A 23,650-nucleotide genomic window follows, 5' to 3' on the forward strand; every position below is an offset into this window, starting at 1 on the left:
ATGAAATTTTATCGAATCATTTGTACATGAAAAAAAAAATACAATCATATTTTATGGCCAACTAAAAGAGTTGAAACATTCGACTCGAAAAAAGACAAAAAGCGTTCTATCGGTAAATAAAGTCATGACCAGAATATTTGAGTGTAAGGGTGTAATCTAGAATGATCTATAAAAACGTAAAACGATAACTTATCGATATTATACTGATTCGCTGACATGTTTTGATGTCGAACTTAAGGAACAACAAGCACATTTTTTGGAGAAAAAGGCTACGATTCATCACAACTGTGCTTCTGTCCAGTAGTCGATCGCTATTGTTGCAGTAACCAAAATACGATATGATTCATAGTCTCGCTCACCATGTGCAACTGATTTGGTTCCATGTGAGTGAAAGAGTCTAGCTCAAACATTCTACTTGTCGTACTCCTTCTGTTGTTTCAAATCTTCCCAGTTCCATGTTGTAAACTAGTACCGCTATTTCTTCTGCAATCTCTCTCAATTATTCTCATATACAACAAAATGACATTGGTGATTGAACTGGATATTAATAGTGGGGTCAAATTTGGCCTGTTTATTCGTTATTGAATATTTCTGCAACCAAGTCATATCAATAACTTCTGTTTCCATTTCTACATTTGGTGTTTCAAAGTCTATCTTCAAGAAAAATTAAGGTATCCATAAAAATATTGGCTAACAACAAAATTATTTTTTCTACTACTGTGTGTAAAGTACGCATTTTGGACTCACTTTATTTCGCGTAAAGAAATATACAGTAGCGCATGAAAAAACGTATTATTAAGGTCTCCGTGAAGTGGCTAGAGTACGAGGCTCACATACGGGAGGTCCCAGGTTCAAGTCTCGCTGATGCCTTTTTTCATTTTTCTACTTATGTAGTAATAATTATTCTAAAATGGCATTTATATATGCCGAAAAGAAGAGTCTTTTGTTTTGGTAATTTGTTGTAATCTTGATTAAAATGTTCAAAATTTTAATAAAATATATAATATATTTTATAAGGAAAATTACCATTAAACTTATGTATTTTGATAAAATTTTCTTTAACAGTAAAAATATTGTATGCAAATCGTGTGCAAAGGCTTTTTTTCGGCTCATGGGGTTATCGCAATATTCACATTCGTCGAAAAAAGGCTACTTTACACACTTGTTACATAAATAACTATTTCTTCGATTGCTCTAATGCAATTCATTATAAAAAAAAACATGAAACTTAGCCAAATATTAGAATTCCATTATAACCGGACATGGCCGGCTTCATTTCGGGGACGAATTCTTAACAATATATAGTCGAAATAGGTAATCAGAAGCTGATCTCTTTGTTCAACATTAAAACAGAACTAACCAAAAATATCTCAATTTCCTAGATAAAGTATTGGAAGGATAGATCTGTAATGGATGATCTTGAAGAGACACAAAGAGATGTCAGTAACCCTTAAATCTGTACGCCATTGTTATCAACTTTATTTCTGTCAAATGTTCTGTTATAATGTTGAATATTTAAGCAATTGAAACAATACGTACAACAATAAAAAAATATCTATTCTTTTACTCTGATAGAGTGATATCAAATATCATTATGACCCTAAATTCCTGTTTAAATTTTCCTCTTTTTTGTATACCGCAAATAAACACGTAAAACGCGAAATAAATCAACATGTAAAAGGTACATTATTTATGTTGATATTGTCCCAAATACCGGGCTACATTCTGTAGTATTACGTACAGCTGGGGTAGTAGAATTGCGGGGGCATACTAAACAATATAGTAAAACACATTGCGAATGCGTCGTGACCCGCGTCTTCGGCTGCTGACCTGGTTTGGCTGCGACCGGCCTCTTCCTGTACAGGTGCTCATTTTCAAACATTGATTTATTATAACCCACCACGTCATCTTGTCATCGTACCATGCTAGCCAAGTTGATAGATGGAAAAACAGATATGGAAACATTTCAAATGAATTATATAGCTTTTATTTCTTCTTATTTACAGGAATATCCCAAAAAAATAAATTGTTTGTCATTAAACAGTGGTCTTGGCATGTATGTGAACCAAAATAAACACACAACGTTAATTTATAAAAGAAAATGGATAATGGGCTTGGAAAATTGACAAAAAAGTTTATTCTTTCTCAACGATACAGTTAATCTTACAAGAATGGTGTTCAAGTCGATAGTATTAGTATAAAGAAACGTATAAAGTTTAGAAGTCTCCGTCCGAGATCCGTTCCAAATAGGTACTAAGTCATCAGCGCCGATTGTGTAGAAGAGCGTCCGGCCTATTAGGCAAAATGCAAAGTTGATTTGTTGATAGAAATGGAGCAGGAGTTTTTCGTGGTTCTTTAGACAACTTGCCTCAAATAGATTCCTTACAATAGCTACTTATTTTATCAAAAATTTCGATTTTATGACTGTAAGATACCTCACAACGAACTAGTTGAACAGACAGATTAGTAACATGACGTATTCGTGGAACAAAAATAAAAAGATTTTATGTTCACGCAACCCCTTAATTTTGAATGTTAAAGTTTACACAAATATATTATAAGTAATTAGTTCAAAAGAAACAATGTAAACTAATCGCCTATTATGATAAAAATTTATATAAAAAACATCAAACTTAGCCAAATATTAGAATTCCATTGTAACCGGACAGGGCCGGCTTCATTTCGGGGACGAATTCTTAACAATATATAGTCGAACATGATGATAGGTAATCAGAAGCTGATCTCTTTGTTCAACATTAAAACAGAACTAACCAAAAATATCTCAATTTCCTAGATAAAGTATTGGAAAGATAGATCTGTAATGGATGATCTTGAAGAGACTTAATGCCCTTATAATGGAGCAAAATTTATTGAATCTGCTTTATTCCAAGAATTGAGAAAAAAAATAGTTAATAATGGTCGATATATCTCAATTGTTGCATCTAAAGTAAACAGTTAATCTTTGAGATTTTATGTTTTGTGTTACCCACTCTGTATCATGAATTGAACGTACCAAGCTTTTCATTCAACCTCCAATTTGTAACAGTCAAAAATCTCTGTTCGTAATATTTTCATTCACATAATACCAGATGATGAATTCATTCAAAATGAGTACGAAGTACTGTTACCATTGTTACCATTTAATGAAAATATAATAGTTCATCATTCATTTTTATCATTTTTACGGTAGAATTTTATGAATTTCAATTGTTAAAAGCCCAGTTATTTTTTTTTTTGTTTTTTTTTATTTTCAAAAGTTGTGCCACTGGCATTGTGACAAAAATATTAGGATTTGTGGGGTTTTTAGCATGCAAAATAAATCATCATTCGTAAATTTCCCGGTCTTTAGACCATTCACAGATTCCCCTATTTTTATTCTCAGTCTTTTTTATATTTTTAAGGGCATTGCTCTCTAAAGTGCGATTTTATAGAGATGAATCAAAAATGTTTTGGTGAACTTTAACATTTTGATGCTTTTTTAGTGAATTCCTTATTTCTTGAAAATAAGTTCCAGAAACCAGTTGTTAGTAAATTGGCTGTGAAAAATTATTGTACCATTTATTATAATCCAAGGACAAAATATTTAAAAATCTACGGGGTGTGTGTGAGCATTCAATTTCATAAAAACTTGGTACCTTCGACTTGCTGCCAACTTATTTTGAGTCGATTTCTAGAATCGTATACGAAGAGTATAAAAAAATTAGCTTAAGGAGTGGCAGTTGGACGAAAAATTGTTTTTCTTATTTTTCAAGATGTGAACTATGGAATAGTGGAAACGTTCATTCAACCCAAACAAAAAGCTCGATAAATTACTTTATTAATATTCATATTTTATTATCGACAGCCTCCACCTGTCACTTTTGTTAAAATTGAATGTCGTCAAATTCCTAACCTCACATTTTATTTGATATTTTGTGACCGGAAAAAATGAAAATAACAAAATTAATTAAAGTAAACAAGAGAAAAGTGGTCAGTGGAGTACTGGCAATATAAAGTTTTTTTAAAATTTGGTGCAATCATAACTGAGAAAATTAATTTTTAAGATGTAAAATAGGCACTAAAAAGTTAATCAAAAAAATCTATATAAACCTCAACATTAATTGTGCCTCCAAAAAAATAAGGGCCAATAATTTAATTCCTAATGATACCAGCCCAAACGTTCACTTTTTTAGAATATTCAGTAAGGGCCTTACACATCCAGTAAGGGTTTTCTCTGCTCAAATATCTACAGTTCTGTTTGTTAACCGTTCCCTTTAAATGAAACTGCGGTCATTCTGTCTATCAACAATTCACAGAGTTCTGGACTTCTATCAGCATCATCTTTATTCAACTCCTGAACCAACTGAATTTTGTAAGGGTGGTTTTTCCTTACGCAAAACTCTCAAAATAGATGATTTATTACATTATTGTCGGTGGCAAGTTCTCGAGTTGTCTTATTTCTAACATTTCTACCTGGTTTTTCAATATTTTTTTCATGTCCAGTTTGACGAAAGTTTCCTAAATGTAGACTTCGAAACGTGTTGACCGGGGTATTAATTATTGAAAATTCAACAAACGTCTTTTTGAGTTCTTTTTTATTACCACAACTGACATTATACTGACATCTTTTAGTAACTTTGAATACTTAAATGAGAGAAGCTTACTAGATTTATATCAATTGTTCATTTGGGTTTTTGACTAATATTTCAGTATCTTCAAAGATCTATTCCTGATGTTTAGCAGAACAGATACGAAATACCTGATTATTTCTAAAGTATATTCTAATAAACCAGACAATATTGGTGATTTAAAAATTAGTATAACGGAAGAAATTAACCAAATAACACCTGAGATTATATAAAATGTTATACGAGAATTCCAAAATCGCTCCGGTTATTGTCAAGAAGTGAATGGTGGTCATTTTGAACATTTAACTTAATTGTAAAGTACATTCTAAATATTATGCGACATTATTATCTTCATTCTACGTGAAGTTTTGTGATAGAAACATTATCAAAGTTTTACATCTTAATAATTAATTTCCTCAGTTATGATTGCACCAAACAGAGGACTAAAATCCCTTTCCAACAAGGTGCCAGACGATCACCTTTCTTATTTAAAATTATTTTCAAGGGGTTGCTGGATAATATTTTCATACAGTAAATTGTCAATTTAAGAATAAAAATCGGCCTGTTAATGATTTTTTTCACATAGTACATAATAACGATAAAACTGAATTCACTCCATACATATGAGATCAGAATTAATCGTACACTACATTAGTTTCTACGAAATTTGAGATAGTTTTTTATTAAACAAGATGTTTAATCCCGCAATTTCATATTATATCAAGTATGGTTTTCTTTTTAAAAAGTTCTAAGCTGATCTGAAAATCTGAATTGTATTATTTATGACTCTAGTATTTTCAGCCCCCAATATAACGACACCAATTCTATATTGCCTCACAAACAACAGGAATAAAATGAGATATAGTGCTCTCTAAAATAGTGCAATTAAACTGGAAGCTTTGAAAACTTTTTCCTGTAGTTAAGTACTTCAGGATTACAATGAGTTCTTGAACTGCTGATATCACATTTCTCGAAAAAGATTTTTCATTTATTGTATGTTTTATTTTTCCTAGGAGCTTTTCAAGTGTTTCTTGACCCATTATCGAATAGTTTTTGTATGTTTCTCGTCCAATACTATAACTAACTTGCCTATCATCAACTGGGTGCTCTTTTCAATTCATCAGTCTCGAAAAGCAAGACAGCAGTGGATATAATTATTGCCAATGCTCCACTGACCACTTTCTTCTTGTTTACTTTTATTAATTTTGTTATTTTCATTTTTTCCGGTCACAAAATATCAAATAAAAACTTCTAATTGTTGAACATCTCTTTCCAACGAGGTGCCACACGACCCCCTCTGTTATTTAAAATTTTCGAGGGGATACTTATAATTCAGAGGGGGTGCTGGAGAGGGATAATATTTTCATACTAGAATTGTGAATTTGAGAATAAAAATCGACCTGTTTCAGGTTGAATTTTTCACATAGTACATAGTAACGCTAAAATTGAATTTACTCCAAAAATATTATCACCAAAGATAATATTTTTAATCAAGTCTAATCTCTGTTTTAATTTAATTAATCAAGGTGATGGAAAAGAGAAGTTTCTAAGCTGAAAGGTCATTGATCTAAATGGGAAAGATCAAATGAATACAAAACTTCCTGTATTCCACCATTTTTCGATAGATAAAGAGTGTGAATTATGAGTTTTATGTGCCGTATTTCCGGTTATTCAGTTCAATGCGATGTAACTCTGAGTTATTGGTTTCGGTAAATCAAAAACAGCAGAATATAAGCATATAACTATACTTTTTTTGTTCATATTTATTATTATATTAGCAGATTTGGAATTTTGTATTATTTTTACCATGAAAAGAAAGGAGACAAAATGAACTGCAAAATGAGTATTGGATTAAAAGTATATAAACGGGTGTTTGACAACAGATTGATAAAAGAAATAGAACCGCGGTTAGAAGAATGTAAGAATGGGTTGAGGAAAGAAAAAAGTATACATGACCCTATCTCTACTATACGATGTGAAGAATAGAGAACGTCATACTGTACCAAACATTTATAGATGTAGAAAATATTTCAGTACAAAGAAGGGTCAGGTCAGAACCTATAACATACAGACAAGCTATTTTCCAGTGAATAAAGATGTTAAACAAGGTGCAGTTTTAAGGGCACTACTATTTAACATCTTAATAGACAACTTGATAGATTAAGCGAATAAAAAGACAACTAAATAGTACGTTGGTTAGAGAAACTTAGAACCATACCATTTCTCGAAATATTCTTTCGCTGACGATGTCGTGATGTTTGGCAGAGGGACAACAAAATCTACCAAAAATCTCCTACTATGGAATAAAGAGTAGAATGATAAATATTTGTTAAGGATTTCGATAAGTGGAAAATATACAGGGTTATCCATTTGAAATAACAAAATGTTTCTTCTTGCTTTGCAAACCAGACCTCCACAGCTTTTATTATTTTTTGAATGGCAACATGAGATTTGTGTGCAGGGGCGTTGTCCTGAAAAAACAAAACATCTTTGGATAGCTTTCCGCGTCTTTTTTCTTTAATTTTTTACCGTAGAGTGGTCAGTAATATCGAATTGTAATCTCCAGTTATTGTTCTACCTTTATCCAAAAACATAATTATTCTATGGCAATCCCAAAAAACGGAGGTAAGAACTTTTCCAACAGATTTTTGGACACGAAACTTTTTAGGTCTTAGAGAACCAGAGTGACATAATTCCATCGATTGTTGCTATGTTTCTGGATCGTAGAAATGTACCCAAGTCTCATCCATAGTAACAATTCGGCTTAAGAAGTCTACATCGTTTTCAAATCGAGCACAGATCGGACGCGATGCTTCTACCCTTGCACGCTTTTGGTCAACATTCAAACATTTGGGGATACATTTTGCAGTAATTTTTCTCATGTCCAAATTGACGTGAACTATATGATGAACGCTTCAGGTATCCGTTTTAGCCCAATTCGACGGTCTGATAAAATCATGTCATGAACTGCATCGATATTTTCGGGGACTGAAACAGAAACTGGCCTTCCCTTCTCGGTCATCATCTTCAATGGAAAATTTACCTCTTTTGAAGCTTGCAGTCCAATTTTTCACGATCGCATACGAAGGACATTGATGACCAAGGGTATTAAACATATCTTCGTAAATCTGCTTACCTCTTAAACCTTTTAAATACAGTTACCTGATGATGGCTCGATACTCCAATTTTTCGATTTTCACAATTCCGGTGGACATCTTTTTTCTTTTAATTTATTGCGTCACTCTGGTTTACTTTTTTGACGTCAAACTTTACACTTACACTTCTAATAATTTATTGTTCGTTGCTATGGTAACGCAATATTTTTTTATGCATGGAACTGGTCTAGGTTATCTAGATATCAATACATCCTCGTAGTTTAAGAGCGACTGTGATAGTAGGTAGGTGGCACTCTCGTTAGAGACTAATTATAGACGAAGGCATTCAATTTATACATGAGCGATAGAAAATTTTAAAGGCGGAAATCAAAGATTCGAATGAAATAAATTAGTTAGCTTCATTAAGACAGTGGTCAAAAGAGGATCCTAAGGAAAGCAATAACACGCAAGTATTGCTGAATATGTTTTTACCGTGCATTGAACTTAAAACACTCGTATTGTTGATGAGTTTCAATAAACTATACGATATGCTTCTCTTGTCACTGAAACCACATTTTAGGAAATTTAATTTGAAACATTGTATACAAACCATGGGCCACAGTAGAGCGTCGAATGGTCGAATGTGAAGCGGGAAAATGAACTGTTCATTTATTTACATATTTGTATGAATCATCGATTTGAAAAATGAATATTTCCTTTAAAGTTGATAGCACGCCGTTGTTATTGATACACAGTTGTAATAAAACAAAAATTCAATACACCGTCACTTCAGATGATGAACGTCCAAAGTTATAACCTGAGAAGTGTATTTAATTGATTCGACGGAGAATGCAGACAGAGGCAATCCAAAAAAGTCTTAACAGTAACAAAAATAAATAAAATACGGTGCTAAGCATATGACTGAAATATGGTTACGATTATAACATTTTTCTCGAAAACATTTTGAAATGAATTTCTAAAGAAATTATCGACATGAAATTTTATATGAAATTCGGATCAATGTGCAAATTTCATGTTATCAAACTCTGACGCCTCGGCAAGTTTATTATTTGTGAATCAATAAAATTTTTATGGTCCCGATGATATTCACTATCCAGCCTGAGGACCCTAACGATTTGATAGAAAATATCTTAATGCCGGAATTGACCTTCACGTTTCGATATGATTCATAAAATAACTCTAAACCGTATCCTGTAGGGGTTTAACGGACAGTTCAATAATCTCATGTCTGAACCCTATATATCGAATGACCCAACTTAAACTTGTACCCCCTGAACTTCTGGAAAATGAAGTACAGGTTGATTTTAATTTACAAAGGGCTATTTAGGAGGATTTTATACTTCTTTTTTCATCCCTCTAGCACACTAAACCTAGACTTGATGAGCAATAAACGACAATGCACTTGTTTTCTTTGTCTATTGATTTTAATAAATTTACACACATTGTAAATTATTTCGTGATTTTACTATTAATAACTTTTTCAGAACTATCTACTGACCATATCAGAATTGTGCTTCCTCGAATGGGGTAAATTTCCTGTTGATGTGAAGGTTTCAATAGATGTATCCATCTATTCATCATCAGATTCATCTGTAAATATTAGGTTCTTCCATCCATTATGCGTAATGATAGCAGATTTCAAAAAATTATTTCAAATAGATCGACATAACTCCGATACAGGTGATTTAGAAATAAGTTTAGCTTTGGAATCGGTATATTTATCGAAAAAATCATTAATCCATTTAAAGCGATGGTCCTCCAGAAAGAAGTCGATCAAATATCAATATTAAAGTAATCCGTTAGAGTGGAACATAAGTTCAGCGTCCTGGATAAGAATTGAGAATTAAAAGAGGTTTCTACATCTACCATCTGTGTACCCAGTGTAATTTCGGTTTTGTAGTAAAAAATAAAACATTTTTTGTACAGAGAATAGTTTTCAATCAATTTTATATTTTTCATTTTGCTCAATGGCCTTCTGCCATCTTTATTACAGTTGCATAATTCCGCGCTCATAAAATTTCTGCTCCTTATCAGCAAAAAACTGAACCAGGTGTAATTGAAGGTCATCATCATTTGTGAAAGTTTAGCTATTCAAACAATTCTGCTAACTTCAAAATAAATGGTAATCAGATGGTGCCAGATCAGAGCTGTATGGGGGATATGGCATCACTTCCTAGCTAAGCTCCAATGGTTTCCCACGAGTTGCCACAGATGTATGAGGCATTGCATTATCATGGTAAAACACAATCGTTTTTCTTAGATTGCTCTATCCAATTTCCTTAAATGTTGACAGGAAACATTAGAATTGAAAGTTTGGCTCCTTGGAACACCTTTGTAATCTCACCAAACTGACATCATAAGCTTTTTTGTTGTTTTTCAGCTTTCCATGTAGTTTGTACTGTTTCATCGTGATCGATATCGAACTATTTTACTGTACAGAACCCATTTTTCATCACAAGAAAGGGACGGTCTAATTAATTTTAAGGTGCATATCGCAAATGTTGATTCTTTGTGTTAAATGAATTTCTTTCAAAATCGTGAGGTGCCCAAATATCAAGCTTCTTAACTAACTCAAAACATTTTAAGTGTCTTTCAATTGTTGTGTGCGATACATGTAGTTACTCATCGCAATCTCTCTTCAATTATGACTGTGATTTTGTCATCATCAACTCTAGTACCGACCATAACGTTGCTCATCTTTGAGGGAAAAATCTCCAGGACGGAATTTTTTATACCAATTCTGCCACGTGCGCACTGTTAAGCAATCAACAACATCAACACCATAAACTTCACATATTTTTTTGTCAGCCGCAGCAGCTTTCTTTCCTTAACGAAAATAAAGAAGTAAAATAGATAAAATGACAGCACTAAGATAAGTTATTCAAAAAATAAAGGCTCTCTATTAATAAGAAGCGAAAGTACCTAGTTGCCAATCTTATTAATTCAATTTACTGAAACCTAATGATCATAAGCAGTGAAGGATCTTCTTGAAACGAAGTAATGACCATAAAATATTGGATGTAAGCAAAAGCGCGAAGAAAACCATTTTCACATTGATGGCTTCAGTGCAGATTTTGGGCTGGAGGCATCACCCGACTATATTTTTTGGAAGTAAGACTTGGTAAGCAGTTACTAACACTTTTACTGGTTATCACATGAGTAAATTCGAAATTGGCTGATACTGATGTGACAAATAAGTGGTGTCAACGTGCTCCATAAGACATTTCCTGCTCGTGTACTCTCTTGTTGTGGTCATAAGTATTTGTCCCAATCTTTGGTTATTTTGATACGAAGGTTCATCTGAACACGCCCAGAACCACCAATGAGTTACAGTAGAAAAAGAAATGCTGTTTCAAAGAAATTCAACGACAATTATTATGCAGAAAAGTAATGGAAAATATTGACAAGAACACATACATATCAGTAAAGTAACCCTATTCTACGTACTTGTATTTGATTAAAATCTTGTTCAATTTTGCAGCTATGAGTATAGTAATAGAAAGTTTGATGCTTCCAACATTAGTTGCTATTTTTGTCTTTTGAGCAATCACATTTGTGAACATATCTTCACAACTTACTATTTCTCTTAGGTTTAAAATCACTAATAAATAAGGTGTACAAAAAAAATCTGATAAATATTGACAATATTTTTCTATTTCAATAAATTTCTTAATTCTGTTCGAATATTCTTAAGATATGTGATTACATTTCCTCACAAATCATTTTGTTACAGCTTGGATACTTGGCTGGTTGATGTGCAAAACAGTACCATATATACAGGGTGTTTCTGTAGCCGCATCAGTATACAGCTTGGTTGCAGTTTCATTAGACAGGTAATTGTTTAATTAATAAAATTATTACATCCCAACATCCCAACATGCATTTCGCATGTTGGGACCTAATGCTATATTCTATTAAACAAATCATCCAACAATTGGTAGTTTTGGATTCTGTGTAGGAATTTGTCTACACAGAACGCGAGTCCGCAGGTCGATCTTGTTGATGCGATGGTCAGTCTGGAACCATGGTTGTGTCAGCCTTTTAAAGATTGGAATCGGTTCTTGAAGCTATAAAAAAGTGACTATCTCCCTTAAAAAGCTTTGGCGAAAAGGGAGGAAATATTGGATCAACTAAATTATCTAGAAACATCCGTTTTATCGGAATTTTGAGGATCTGTGTTAAAACAATCTAATATAGTCTCTAAACTTTTACAAGGTGTCGACGCATATATAGAGGTAGTTTCCAGGCTTTAAGAGTCACTCATCACTTTCATAGAAACCAAAAAGGGATCTTTTTGATGCTTATGAAGAAGCTGGTAAAAAAAAAGAATTCAGAAGCATTCACAAAGTCACGAAGGAGAAGTGTTGTTATATGGACGTGACCGTTTTAGAGTTAATACCTTCTTCGCAATATACGACCCATTCTTGTGCGAGTTAAGAACTTCTTATGACGCAGTAACCGCCAATTTAGGATTTTTATGCAAATTGGATACAATGTTTAAACCGGAAGTGATAGATAACGCCATAAAACTCTTTCGGACGATTTATAATTAAAACAATTATGGACGTGTGAAAACAAAATGAGTTTAAGACAACTTAATCCATTTATTAATAAAAAGGATTTGAAGGAAGCATTCCCATATACAGAAATAACTTTACTTATATTTTGTGCACTGCGGAACGTTCATTTCCGTTCTTAAAAGAATAAAAAGTTATCTACGTGTCCGTATAAATGAAGTAAATTTAGCTATAATTAAATAACTCAATTCACCTACTTGCTTTTTAAAAAACAATTTATTTAGCAAGCTGAGTATTTTATAATAATTCAAAGTTATAATTGGTTACACTAATCAAACTGATGTACTAGACGAATATCAAATTAAATGAACAAAGAATTAGTTTTACAGGTTTCTTCATATATTAGTTCTTATCTTAGACAATAATAATTAAATAATTAGATAAATATATTTATGGTTAATTATAGTCACATTAATAATAATTAAATAATAAATAATTCAAGTATCATCTTCCTTAAAGGGGTTAAAATTGAAAATCTATAAAACTGACAGAAATATGAAATACAGACAATTTATAGTAATGGTAAACTTAATGAGGTTACAGTTCATAGTAATAAATAAGTAATTGATTATAATGCGCCGCTGTGATAAGGGTTGTTTTGGATTATTTAACTCTATCATTAATATAGAAGCTGACTGTTTCTATGAATTATGACAGCGTTATTGACGAGAATCAATTTGTGGATCGCAAAAAAATGTAAATATTTAATAAATTGTGCTTATTTTTTTATGTTTTTTTTAAATACTACCCAGCGTGCCATTTGATATAGTCAAAATATTAGAAGACATTAACTGGACGATACCCAATAAAACTAAATTATTGGATTTTGTATACTATTTTGTTTTTATGGTGTTATAAATTGTAAATAACGTAACTCATGAATGTAATAATAATTGGTTATTCAACTTGGGTTTCAATAATGAATAAACTAAAAACATACCTTTATACAATATGCTTAATATTTCGGCATGTGTAAGTATTACCTACCACAAAAAGTTGCATCAAAATTTTTTCAAATAATTGAGGCCACCAGCATTACTCGACAAGTATACAGATGCGTGGTCACTCCAAATTAACTTATTATGATGAGCGAATTATATTACTCATGGAGATGCTTTTTGTAAAACAAAACAAGGGTAGGGAGTAATCCATCTTCAACCATCAGGAGAGAGGGAGGAAGACTTGTTGGTTGATTCTAAGAAGAATGCGGGATATGGAGATTTCAGAAATGGTCCTGATATAGGAAAAGTTAGCTCTGCAGAGCTAGGATTGTAGGGGATTATAGGAAGGTAGTGTGGTATCTACTGAAATAATGGGATGGGAACAGGCTCACCAGGTTAGAGAAAAGCCGCAGAAAACCTGCAACATTTACGATTTCAAGTATCAGGAACAAAACTGTATGATTCATGTTTATTCACGTGGATGATGAAGACATGATAGCATGTAACTCTGACAGTTAAATCACAGAGAGATGAAATCGACTCAAGCCAAAACGAGAATGAAAATTATTGAGTTTCATTGTTAGTTTTAATGAATTCATTGGAATTAATCAAAAAACTATGCTACAATGAATTATTCATCAATCAATTTACTCATACCAACATTTCCTCCATTATTAAACTTTACATTTGTTATCAAAATACTCAAAACAAGCTTACTGCCGAATAACTTAAAAAACGTAATTTCCTTCCAGATGAAAATTTATTGGAGGTTTGTTAACATGCTCTACTAAATAATAAACTAAATACTAAACTAAATAATAATCTGTCACTGGTTTCTGAACACGTATATAGAGTAATATCAACACAAGTTATTGAAATTTAATTGCAGTTGCGATGTAGGAAATTTGGACGTTCAGAACTCGGTACTGATATTTCAATCTCTTTAAATTGAGTGTGAGATCTAAAACAAATTAATTTCTTCTTTGATGAAGTAGCTATAAAACAGAAATTACGACACATTATTTTAACTAAAAAGTAACAGGCTGATTGGTATCAGTATTGTAAAATATTGTAAAATTAACAATCTATGAAGAATCAAAACTAAGACATCTATAGTGATCAACAACAAGGTGTAATAGTGCTTACATATTGAAAAAAACTTTTTAAGAAAGAAATAAATGGAAAAGTATCAATTAATTCTGATACCGAATAATGATAAGAAATTACAAATGGAACTCTAAATTTTACGGCTTTCGTGTGATAAGAATTTCCCCTACACAGTTACTGTAAAACAAAATTATACAGAAAAAAATGAATTATTCATTTTTATTATCTTAATTACAAAGCGATCGAATCACTTAGAAGATTAGTATGCTCAAAGCTTAGAATGTGTTGTAATGAAATAAAGAGGAGCTATGTTAATCGGTTCAGTTTGAGCTCGCGCGCAAACTTGAAATTACAACGGTGGCGATAATTAAATCTAGACGAACTTCTGAAGTTCTCTTTCAAGTCTTAAATATTTCAATTATGTTGAAATTCCTACTATCACGGTTCATTTTTCTTAAGAATTTTGAGTCGAAGAATTCAGTGAACTTGAGCAACGATCCTTTATCTATATTAACATTACGTAAATCTGATATTAAATATTAATGAAAGTCATGATTGAATATCTAGTCATAAATAGATCATAAATCCAAACCATTAAGACTCCAGTAAATGTTAATATTCAACCAATCTAATATTCTCATATTATTTTATAGTTGTAGTTAGTAGGGGAGCCCAAGGGTCTAAATTGGGACTCGAGTACCGTGGCGACCTATTGTATTAAAAAATTTAGATCATAACAAAAATAGAAGGTTCTATAATGTTTTCCCTTTCATCGGTGGCGAAAGTGTCTACTTTACATGTTTTTCAGTTCTGTGAAAAATCCACAGCAACCCCTTTCGTGACTACTCGATAAATGGAAAATTTATTCACTCTACTTATCAAATCGATGAATATTTTCCCTTTTTTAAGCATTCGAATATAGTTAAAATAACTTGCTGTGTTTGTATATCTAGATTTTTATCAAATTTATCAAATAAATCTCACCGAGGTACGCCACTGCTTATCACAGAATGTCTCTGGCAGGAGTATTTCAGAGAAATTGTGTACAAACGCCTTCCGACAGCTTCGACAAATAGAAATGCATTTATTTTTACGATTCGATGTTTTCATTGATAAACAGTGGGGCTGATGAGTCCACGTGGACTGACGGTTTGTAAAATGTTTACCGAATTTTATACGTGAAGTAAATATTATTTTTCATTTCTGCATTTTGTATGAGTGCCTTGGGTATTTATGAAGTATTGATTGTTCCTCGCATAATTGAATTAGGACAAACTTAGTTTTTCCAACAAAATTGACAATACTACCGGCAAAATAAAATTTTATAACAGTACTATATTTAAATGTGCCCAGCTGATAAAACGATCGACACTTTTTGTTCAATCACGACAATGTCCCATTCCAAATAAACAGAATTATCGAAAATATTTGATATGAGCACAGTGCAATGTAAAGATAAACTTTATATGCACCATAATTGATAGTCAACAACAAATGAAAAACCAACATTAAATTTTATATTTTAGTGTCATTTTTACCCACTGAATGTGTAGTCATGTAGCAGATTTATCTAAGTGAGATACAATAATAAACTTGAGCTTCAGTCATCTGCGCAAACTGAGTATATGACTCAAAAAAAAATTCTTATAAATGAGAAAATCCTTATTTTGGAATACTCCCACGTATATTGTATTATACAGGGGATTTAAATTAATTTTCCAGTCACTACTATTACAAAATCAGTCAATTATTTGAAAGGTTTGTCTAAATACGATGGCTGACGGCACAAAAAATGGATGGAAAATTGTGTAGAATTGCATTAAAAAAACAAAAAATAAGAATGTCAAAACATTATCATCTTCATTTGAGCATTCATCGTCGTACTGGGTGAGACAGAAAAAGGTTTAAAAAAAAGGAAAAAGCATGGAGGCGTGGAGTCGAGAATATAAGTTTTCCTTCATTTGCACACACAATATTTTATCAAGAATTTCAACAACCATGGCTTGTAGTAATAAGTCTGCTTATTGTGCATAATTCTATGAAAGAAACAAAAAATCAAAATGTCAAAACATCGAAATAACGAATTATTACTCAATAATTCGTTATTGTTGATTTCTTATCATGTGATATTTCAAATTGGTAATATTTTTGTATGTAAATGTCTGTTGAGTTTTGAAATAACGAGATTTGACTATATCTGTTTAAAGAAGCCTTAATTGTAATTTTTCTATATTTTTGCTTGCAGATTTTTAGCAATATGGTGGCCGTTGAAGTGCCAAATTACGAAACGTCGAGCAAGAATCATAATTATTTTCATATGGTTTGTAGCGTTAACAACGACAATACCTTGGGCAATATTTTTCGACTTGGTGGTAATTTTTAGTGATGCTCCTAACGTCCAACTATGCATCGAAGTTTGGCCAGAAGAAATGAATGGATCTCTTTATTTTTTAACGGCAAATTTACTATTTTGCTACATTTTTCCAATGATACTCATCACAATGTGTTACGTCCTTATCTATATTAAGGTAAGTTGTCATTATCCAAGAAGTTTTGACGCACCGATCATCTAAATAACGAAACTAAAAATAAAATATGAAAATAACTATAATTAAACGTCTTTATTGGACTAATATGTTTAGAAAATACAATTTACAAAGTATATAATATACAAATATTCCAACAGGAGTTCTACTTCCAGCTGCTTAACTATGCAAAAGATTTTCATACAGTCTTAACTCTAGATTGATTAAATAATAACTAAAACCTAAAAAAGATAAAGTTAATTACATATTTGCTTCCTGAACAAAATTGCTCTGAAGAAGACCTGGAGCAAGTTGTTGCAGGGGTAAGAAGTTACACGCTTTTTTACTGGGATTTCAAACCCTTTGGTGAACATAATTAGACTCATTTGTTTTCTTCTAACTTCGTTCAATACATAAAAACGATTAGTGAACAGCCAAGCGTCAAGCTGCTAGGTTGGTGCAAATGTCTCGATTTCAACCAAGCAAGTAAAAAAATCTTTTACGAATTTTTTGATTCCTGATGTCTATGTTTTTTATTTTCTCAAAATTTTTGACCTCAAATATTGATAATATACCTACCTTTAACTTTCAATACTCTTTTTTATATCCGTTAATGGTGACTTCAATTTATATTATAAAACATACCATGGCAGGTAGATACAATTTTTCGGGGTAAATTCTCTTTGTCACTGTTGTTAACTGTAAGAACAGTTTGAATAGGAACAAAGGGCCTATTCCTTACAGTTTACTGTATATTTTAGTTAATGAATAAATGTACAGATTCTTCCCAAGGGGATTTTCCAGCTGGAATAATTTTGTTCAGGTGCAATCCACAAGACCCCTAGAAAGGCAAACGCCAAGCTATCTATGTGTACAAACCATTAAAGGACTCCCATCGAATTTAGTTATTATCGAGTTTTAGAGGCTATAAAACTCATTTGGAGGATAAAACTAAAGTTTTCTCAGTGTTCAAATAGAGCCCGTTCCGTCAGAACAGGAACAGTAATGCAATCTTTGCCATTATAGAATGTAAAGTTTCTAAATCTGGACCACTCCGGGTGACACTGGTGTCGTCTGCAAATGAAGTGAATTCCTCATTAATTCGTAAGTCTATGACATCATTAATGAATACCAAAAAAAGAATTGAACCTAAAATCGAACTCTGAGGTACACCACTGCCAACTGGTAAATTACTTGAAACTTTACAACTAGCTCGTACCAGTTGTCTTCTACATTCCAGGTTAGATACAAACCATTTTGAGGGAACACCTCAGATGCCTTAATACTCTAGTTTGTTGATCAAAATTTCATGATCAACACAATCGAAGGCCTTAGCAAAATCACTAAAAACCGAAGCTGCATAAAATGTATTATTGAGTGAGGTATATTTTTCATTAAGTGTCATTAGTGCAATTATTAGGTAGGAAACCAAATTGTTTAGCTTTCAAGATTTTATGTTTAAAAAGAGAAGACATCAGCCTTCTTCTTACCACTCTTGTGCAAGGGGACAATTATAGCTGCTTTTAAACAGCTAGGGAAAAGCCCCTTCTCTAAGAATTCGTTGATTAGATATTAGAAAACGTTTATAATCACTTCTGGAAAATTTAAAAATAACTTAACTGATAACCCATTGATGTCAGAGGACGTCTTGTTTAAAATGCTGAGTATGGTTTGCTGTAGCTCAAACGAAGGAACGAGGAAAGTGAGAGCATTAGGATTTGGAGATATTTTAGAACTAATATTCTTTCTAACGTTCACAAAATAATTGTTAAGTTCGTCTGGGTCGAGTTCAATAGATGTTTTGTTCCTCAAATCATTGATATCAAACCGAGTTTCTTTCGAGGAATTTTCTGCTCTAGAGATGCGATTGTTGTAATAGTTTTGTTTAATAATTAAGAGTATTTGAGATTTAATATTCAAGAATAATCTCATTTTCTTGGATGAAGTACGTGTCCCTTTCGTAGTGCATGATTTATGATTATTTGTTTCACGAGGCTGAAAAGGAAATGCTGTATTGAAGCACTTGATAGTTTTATCGAGAAAATTCGAAATTTTAAAGTCTATATCTTCAGAAAGATCAATCCAAACTTAAGTTGTGAAATTTGGTGAAGTTTTATTCAGATAAAATCGTCACCAACTGTGTTGATGTTGGTGTAGTGGTAACGTTCACAGTGTGTTCAGTATAAATATCACCAAGGGTTCTATAAATTCCAACTTACATGTCAGTGTACTTCAAAACGAATTTATGAAGGCTATAGAACCTTGACCATCTATGCTATTGCTAAATACAGTATTGAAATAAGTTACTAATGACGTTTGTGAAATAACTTTATAATTTAATCATACATCGTCGGTGGCTTGAGGTCTGAGACCGACGCAAGGAATTAACTTTCGGCTCCTCAAAATCAGCAAATTTCATACAGCAATGATGGAGAAGCTAATAATGTAATAGTGAGCGATACCATCCAGTGGTCTGGCAACTTCTACGTATACGGGATGCAGCAATATGAAAAACAATAAACAATAAACAATACATACTCCTCCAATTATAAACCATAATTTTATGTATCAATCTTTTTTTGTGTAAATTGATGTACACTCTTGATTTTTAGGTATGGAAAAGGGACATTCCTACAGACACCAAAGATGCTCAAATGGAAAAAATGCAACAGAAATCTAAAGTGAAAGTAGTAAAAATGTTAGTAGCAGTTGTTATACTATTTGTGATCTCTTGGCTACCGCTGTATGCCATCTTTGCCAGAATAAAACTTGGAGGTGAAATTGAACCGTGGGAAGAAGAGATTTTGCCTATTGTAACTCCGGTGGCGCAATGGTTGGGAGCATCTAATTCTTGTATCAATCCTATATTATACGCTTTCTTTAATAAGAAGTATCGAAAAGGATTCGTTGCTATTATTAAAAGTAGAAAGTAAGTTTGAATTCTTTCTTCAAAAATATTTGTTCTCAATAGGCTATACGACAATATTTAGAAATATGTTAATCTGTTAATCACTAGATTTAAAACGGCAAATTTTCAAGAGAGAGAATTTATTTAGAGAATAGCCCCGATATACGAAAACTTTTCCTCTGCACGGCTGAGAATGTGGTGGTTTTTACAAGCGGTTTCTTTTTGTGTTTTCATAGGTATCAGTTCACTGTTTGTGTATTCGCCTACCCCCGCATTTGGAGTTAATTTTAAAATTAGTTAGACGAAAATAATGGGGCGACAAACCAAACAGCTGGTGAGTCGTTATTGTAGGGCGGCCATTTAGATAATAAACGAGTACATCAGATTACAGGAAAACCTGCAACACCGACGATTGGTCGTAGGCTGGGAGTCGCGTAGGATGCCTATATAAGCGGAATATATCTAAAAAGATGTGTAGAAAATGAAAAACCGACTAACCTTATAGTCATTTAGAATATTTTATCTTCATATTCTTGAAGGAATTCACCAATATTTATTTTTTTATGTCTTTTATAGCGTTTTATACCTTTTCTTTTCAACTAACTTATTCATTAAAAAATATATACACGTTTATTTATTATTTGGTTCTATTTACAAGAAATTGGCAATTATGGAAGATACGCTAGTTCCTGATTATATTTCATCATTTTTGAGGTTATGTTGTCCTCTGAATATCCTTCAACAATTGACCTATTCCATCCAGCATGGCGCTCCAGCTTCTGCTAACGGTTGCCGACATTCTACGTACGCAATGGCCAGTGTAGTTTTCGAGGTTTTCCAAACTCAAATATTGAACTATAATACATTATTTATAAAATGAAAATGCGGCCATGTGGCTGCAAAGATATATAATTCCTAATAAATTTCAAACTCTTCAGTTTCTCTCCATCAACAATGGTGGAAACTCGTGTCACATTAAATTTGTTTTATTGACTTTGGTTTGAAACACTCACATAATTTGTGATAACTATAAATATTAGATAATATTCATATTTACCATTCAAGACTTCTATATTATGGAATACGAGGTCTGGCTATTAAATAACGGTTACGAAAAAGGGTTTTATTATAAAAATTATTCTACATTCGAATGCTTCACTTCAATATACTCCCCTCCCCTCGTTACACACCTTTCCATACGTTTTTTCCATCGATCGAAGCAGTGCTGGAAGTCTTCTTTGGTGACGGCGTTTAGGAACTTTGCCGTTTTTTGCTTTACCGCTTCCATCGACTCAAATCGGGTCAGTTTCAAACCTTTCAAAGAAATCTGGGCAGACCCGTTGACGCAAGAGCTTTTGGACAGGAGTCAGATTTTTTGGAACTTCGCACAGACTTTTGTCATGTGTAATTCCTCGTTTAAATTTTTCTAGCCGTTTCTTTATCGACAATCATCCGGATGCTCTTTCGGCGATCTGCACGCACAATTTGGTTGATTTTGGTCACTGTTTCCGGAGTTGAAACAGTCACAGAGCGACTTGGACGCAGGTGATCTTCAGTGTTCTCTCGGCCCAATATTCCAAATATGGAGGAATCTGGGCCTTAGAAAGGATTGAAAGCTGTTGCGGAGCATATAGCTTTTTGGTCTTCAGCTCCAAGTTTTTGTGTCCAGACAGGACCAAATCCTGAGCCGCAGTGCCAGCCTTTTTGGTAAAAACAGCAGCTTGGATCTTTGCTGCATTAAACTCATATTGCTTCCACCTCACTCCAGAATGTGTCCGAGAGCGGTATTGATGGTGGTGATCTGTTGCTGCCTACGGATTTGGTTGTTAGCTGAGTTTATTGGGGCGGCTAATTCGAAAGACGACACCAGTGTACCATCGTCTACAAAGGTATTGATCGGGTTTGCAGTTTTGTCGAGTAGATCGTTGATGTACAGGAGAAAGATAGTAGGTAACAAGTTGCATCCTTGGGAAACACCAGCGTTGACCTCGAACCTTTCTGAGGCGAGTCTATCGATAGCGACATTCCCACATCAGTGTCGGATGAATCTTCTCTCTCAAGAACATTTTACAAATACTTATTGATAAATAAAAAGTCCATTTAACACTACAGATTGAAATAAATATTCACAATTTCAACTATGGGAAAATATCAAGTAAGGAAATGTTAGTAAACGATGTGATTTTAATAAAATTTGTAACATAGATATGTATTTGAAGAATTCTTGAAAATTGGATAATCATTAAGCCAAATTATTACACTAAATATAATTTGAACGCAAATTGTTTCTCAAGGACCATCTTCTTTTTTTAGATGTTGTGGTAGATTGCGATATTATGAAACAGTAGCGTTAATGTCATCATCTACCAGCATGAGAAAGTCCTCGCACTTTTACAACAACAATTCGTCGACAAGAAAGATACCACCCACGCAAGATAATCCAGTTTCGTATATTTATAATAATACTGGGGTCTGAACCCTGAAACGGTCTACCCCCGTGTAAAAGGTAAGTTTTATCTGTACTAATCTGATAAAATATTACACATGCTTTCTCCAAACATATTCCTTCTTACTCAAAATTTGACCAGCTTCAGCTTGTTTGTCTGAAACAATAAATTTTGAATAAAATAAATATTTTTTTCTAGGGCTTGGTTTAACTTGAGGAAACTTTGCTCACATTTTCTCGAGAAACAAAACAATTGGTCCACGTTCGACGATAAGTCAGCGAGGTTGTTGTGAAAAAAAAAATCGTTGTAAAGTAGATGTATTGAATTTGTCGAAAGTAAGAAAAAAAATGAAAATTTGTAGTTGTTAAGAAAACCAAGGCAGAAATAAATTGGTAATAATTGTAAGCTTGTGGCAGAAATACGTAGAAAATTCACTTTTAAAGAATAAGATATCTTTTTAACTATATTATGCATCACCTAAAGCGTGTCTTAAAACTCGTTATAATCATAATTTCCATCTTCTTTTTATTATATGTACGAGAATAATTTATTAATCAATCAACAGAGTAAAATAATATCTAATTTCACCAGACAACAAACAAATTATTATGGGTAATATAATGTGATTCGTAATTCCTAATAGAAGAAATAAATTTACGAGTATTGTTTTGAAAAATTCATGAAACTCCAGTTTTATTATCAGCACCAAGAAACAGGATTTCTTGAACCGTTTCACATGTGTCCTATATTCGGAGTCCAGAGTGTCTGTAAACATTGCTGGTTCCCATCTTCCTTTGTAGCGCTTTTCAATTGTTGCGATATCTTAATAAAAGCGCTCTCCATGCTTGTCACTTGAAGCGCCCACATGTGAAATGTGTATTTTCAAAGACATATTACATCCAATTTATAATATACCTTTCGCATATTTTGATGTCAAAATATTGAAGAAATCCAGAGAAGTTTCCAGTAAGACAAACGCCATCCTGTCTCCTATCTCTTTTCCAGTTAAGATGGTGATGAATGTTAAATCTTTAATTAATTTCTTGACATCTGGTCCAACAAATACACCTTCCTTTTAGTTTTAGTTTCAAAAATTTGATCTTTATCTTTGGCTTTTACAAAATGTTTTATTAGACCTAATATGATATTCAGAGGTGGTGATATTATCTTTTCGGGGTTAACTAAGGGTTCATTTTTTGCCCAGAAACGTAAACAGTTCTTGGCGTTATTGCTCTCACGTAATGTTCATTTTTCCACTCGCACAAAATACAACAGTATTTTGTGTAGTCAATTTGTAAAATGAAAGCAACAACTTTCAAATCTGCATAGATTAACCATTGGTATTTGCTGTATTCTATCTTCTCTAACACTAACTTTATAATATCGTAAGTCTATTTTAAATGAGCTCCGTAAGCTGAAGGT

General features: G+C 32.7%; 1 protein-coding gene across 1 annotated transcript; it reads left to right on the plus strand.

Annotated features, from left to right (window-relative positions):
- Positions 1 to 6,446: 6,446 nt before the first annotated feature.
- On the plus strand, positions 6,447 to 22,509 carry LOC130449855 (neuropeptide SIFamide receptor-like). Its single transcript, XM_056787897.1, has 6 exons — positions 6,447 to 6,525; positions 11,457 to 11,556; positions 16,594 to 16,876; positions 19,486 to 19,802; positions 22,095 to 22,287; positions 22,427 to 22,509. Exons 1-5 carry the CDS (start codon positions 6,447 to 6,449, stop codon positions 22,255 to 22,257), a joined length of 942 nt encoding a protein of 313 aa, XP_056643875.1. The 3' UTR covers positions 22,258 to 22,287; positions 22,427 to 22,509.
- The last annotated feature ends 1,141 nt before the right edge of the window (positions 22,510 to 23,650 follow it).

This window comes from Diorhabda sublineata, chromosome 10 (assembly GCF_026230105.1).
Source record: "Diorhabda sublineata isolate icDioSubl1.1 chromosome 10, icDioSubl1.1, whole genome shotgun sequence".
Classification (NCBI taxonomy): domain Eukaryota; kingdom Metazoa; phylum Arthropoda; class Insecta; order Coleoptera; family Chrysomelidae; genus Diorhabda; species Diorhabda sublineata.

Bases quoted from the DNA above. Each gene is read 5' to 3' on its own strand.
- LOC130449855 (XM_056787897.1), top strand. From the start codon at position 6,447: ATGAGTATTGGATTAAAAGTATATAAACGGGTGTTTGACAACAGATTG. The intron at 11,557-16,593 runs GTAATTGTTTAA...TTTTGCTTGCAG, and splicing joins GTTGCAGTTTCATTAGACAG to ATTTTTAGCAATATGGTGGC. The intron at 19,803-22,094 runs GTAAGTTTGAAT...TTCTTTTTTTAG, and splicing joins GCTATTATTAAAAGTAGAAA to ATGTTGTGGTAGATTGCGAT.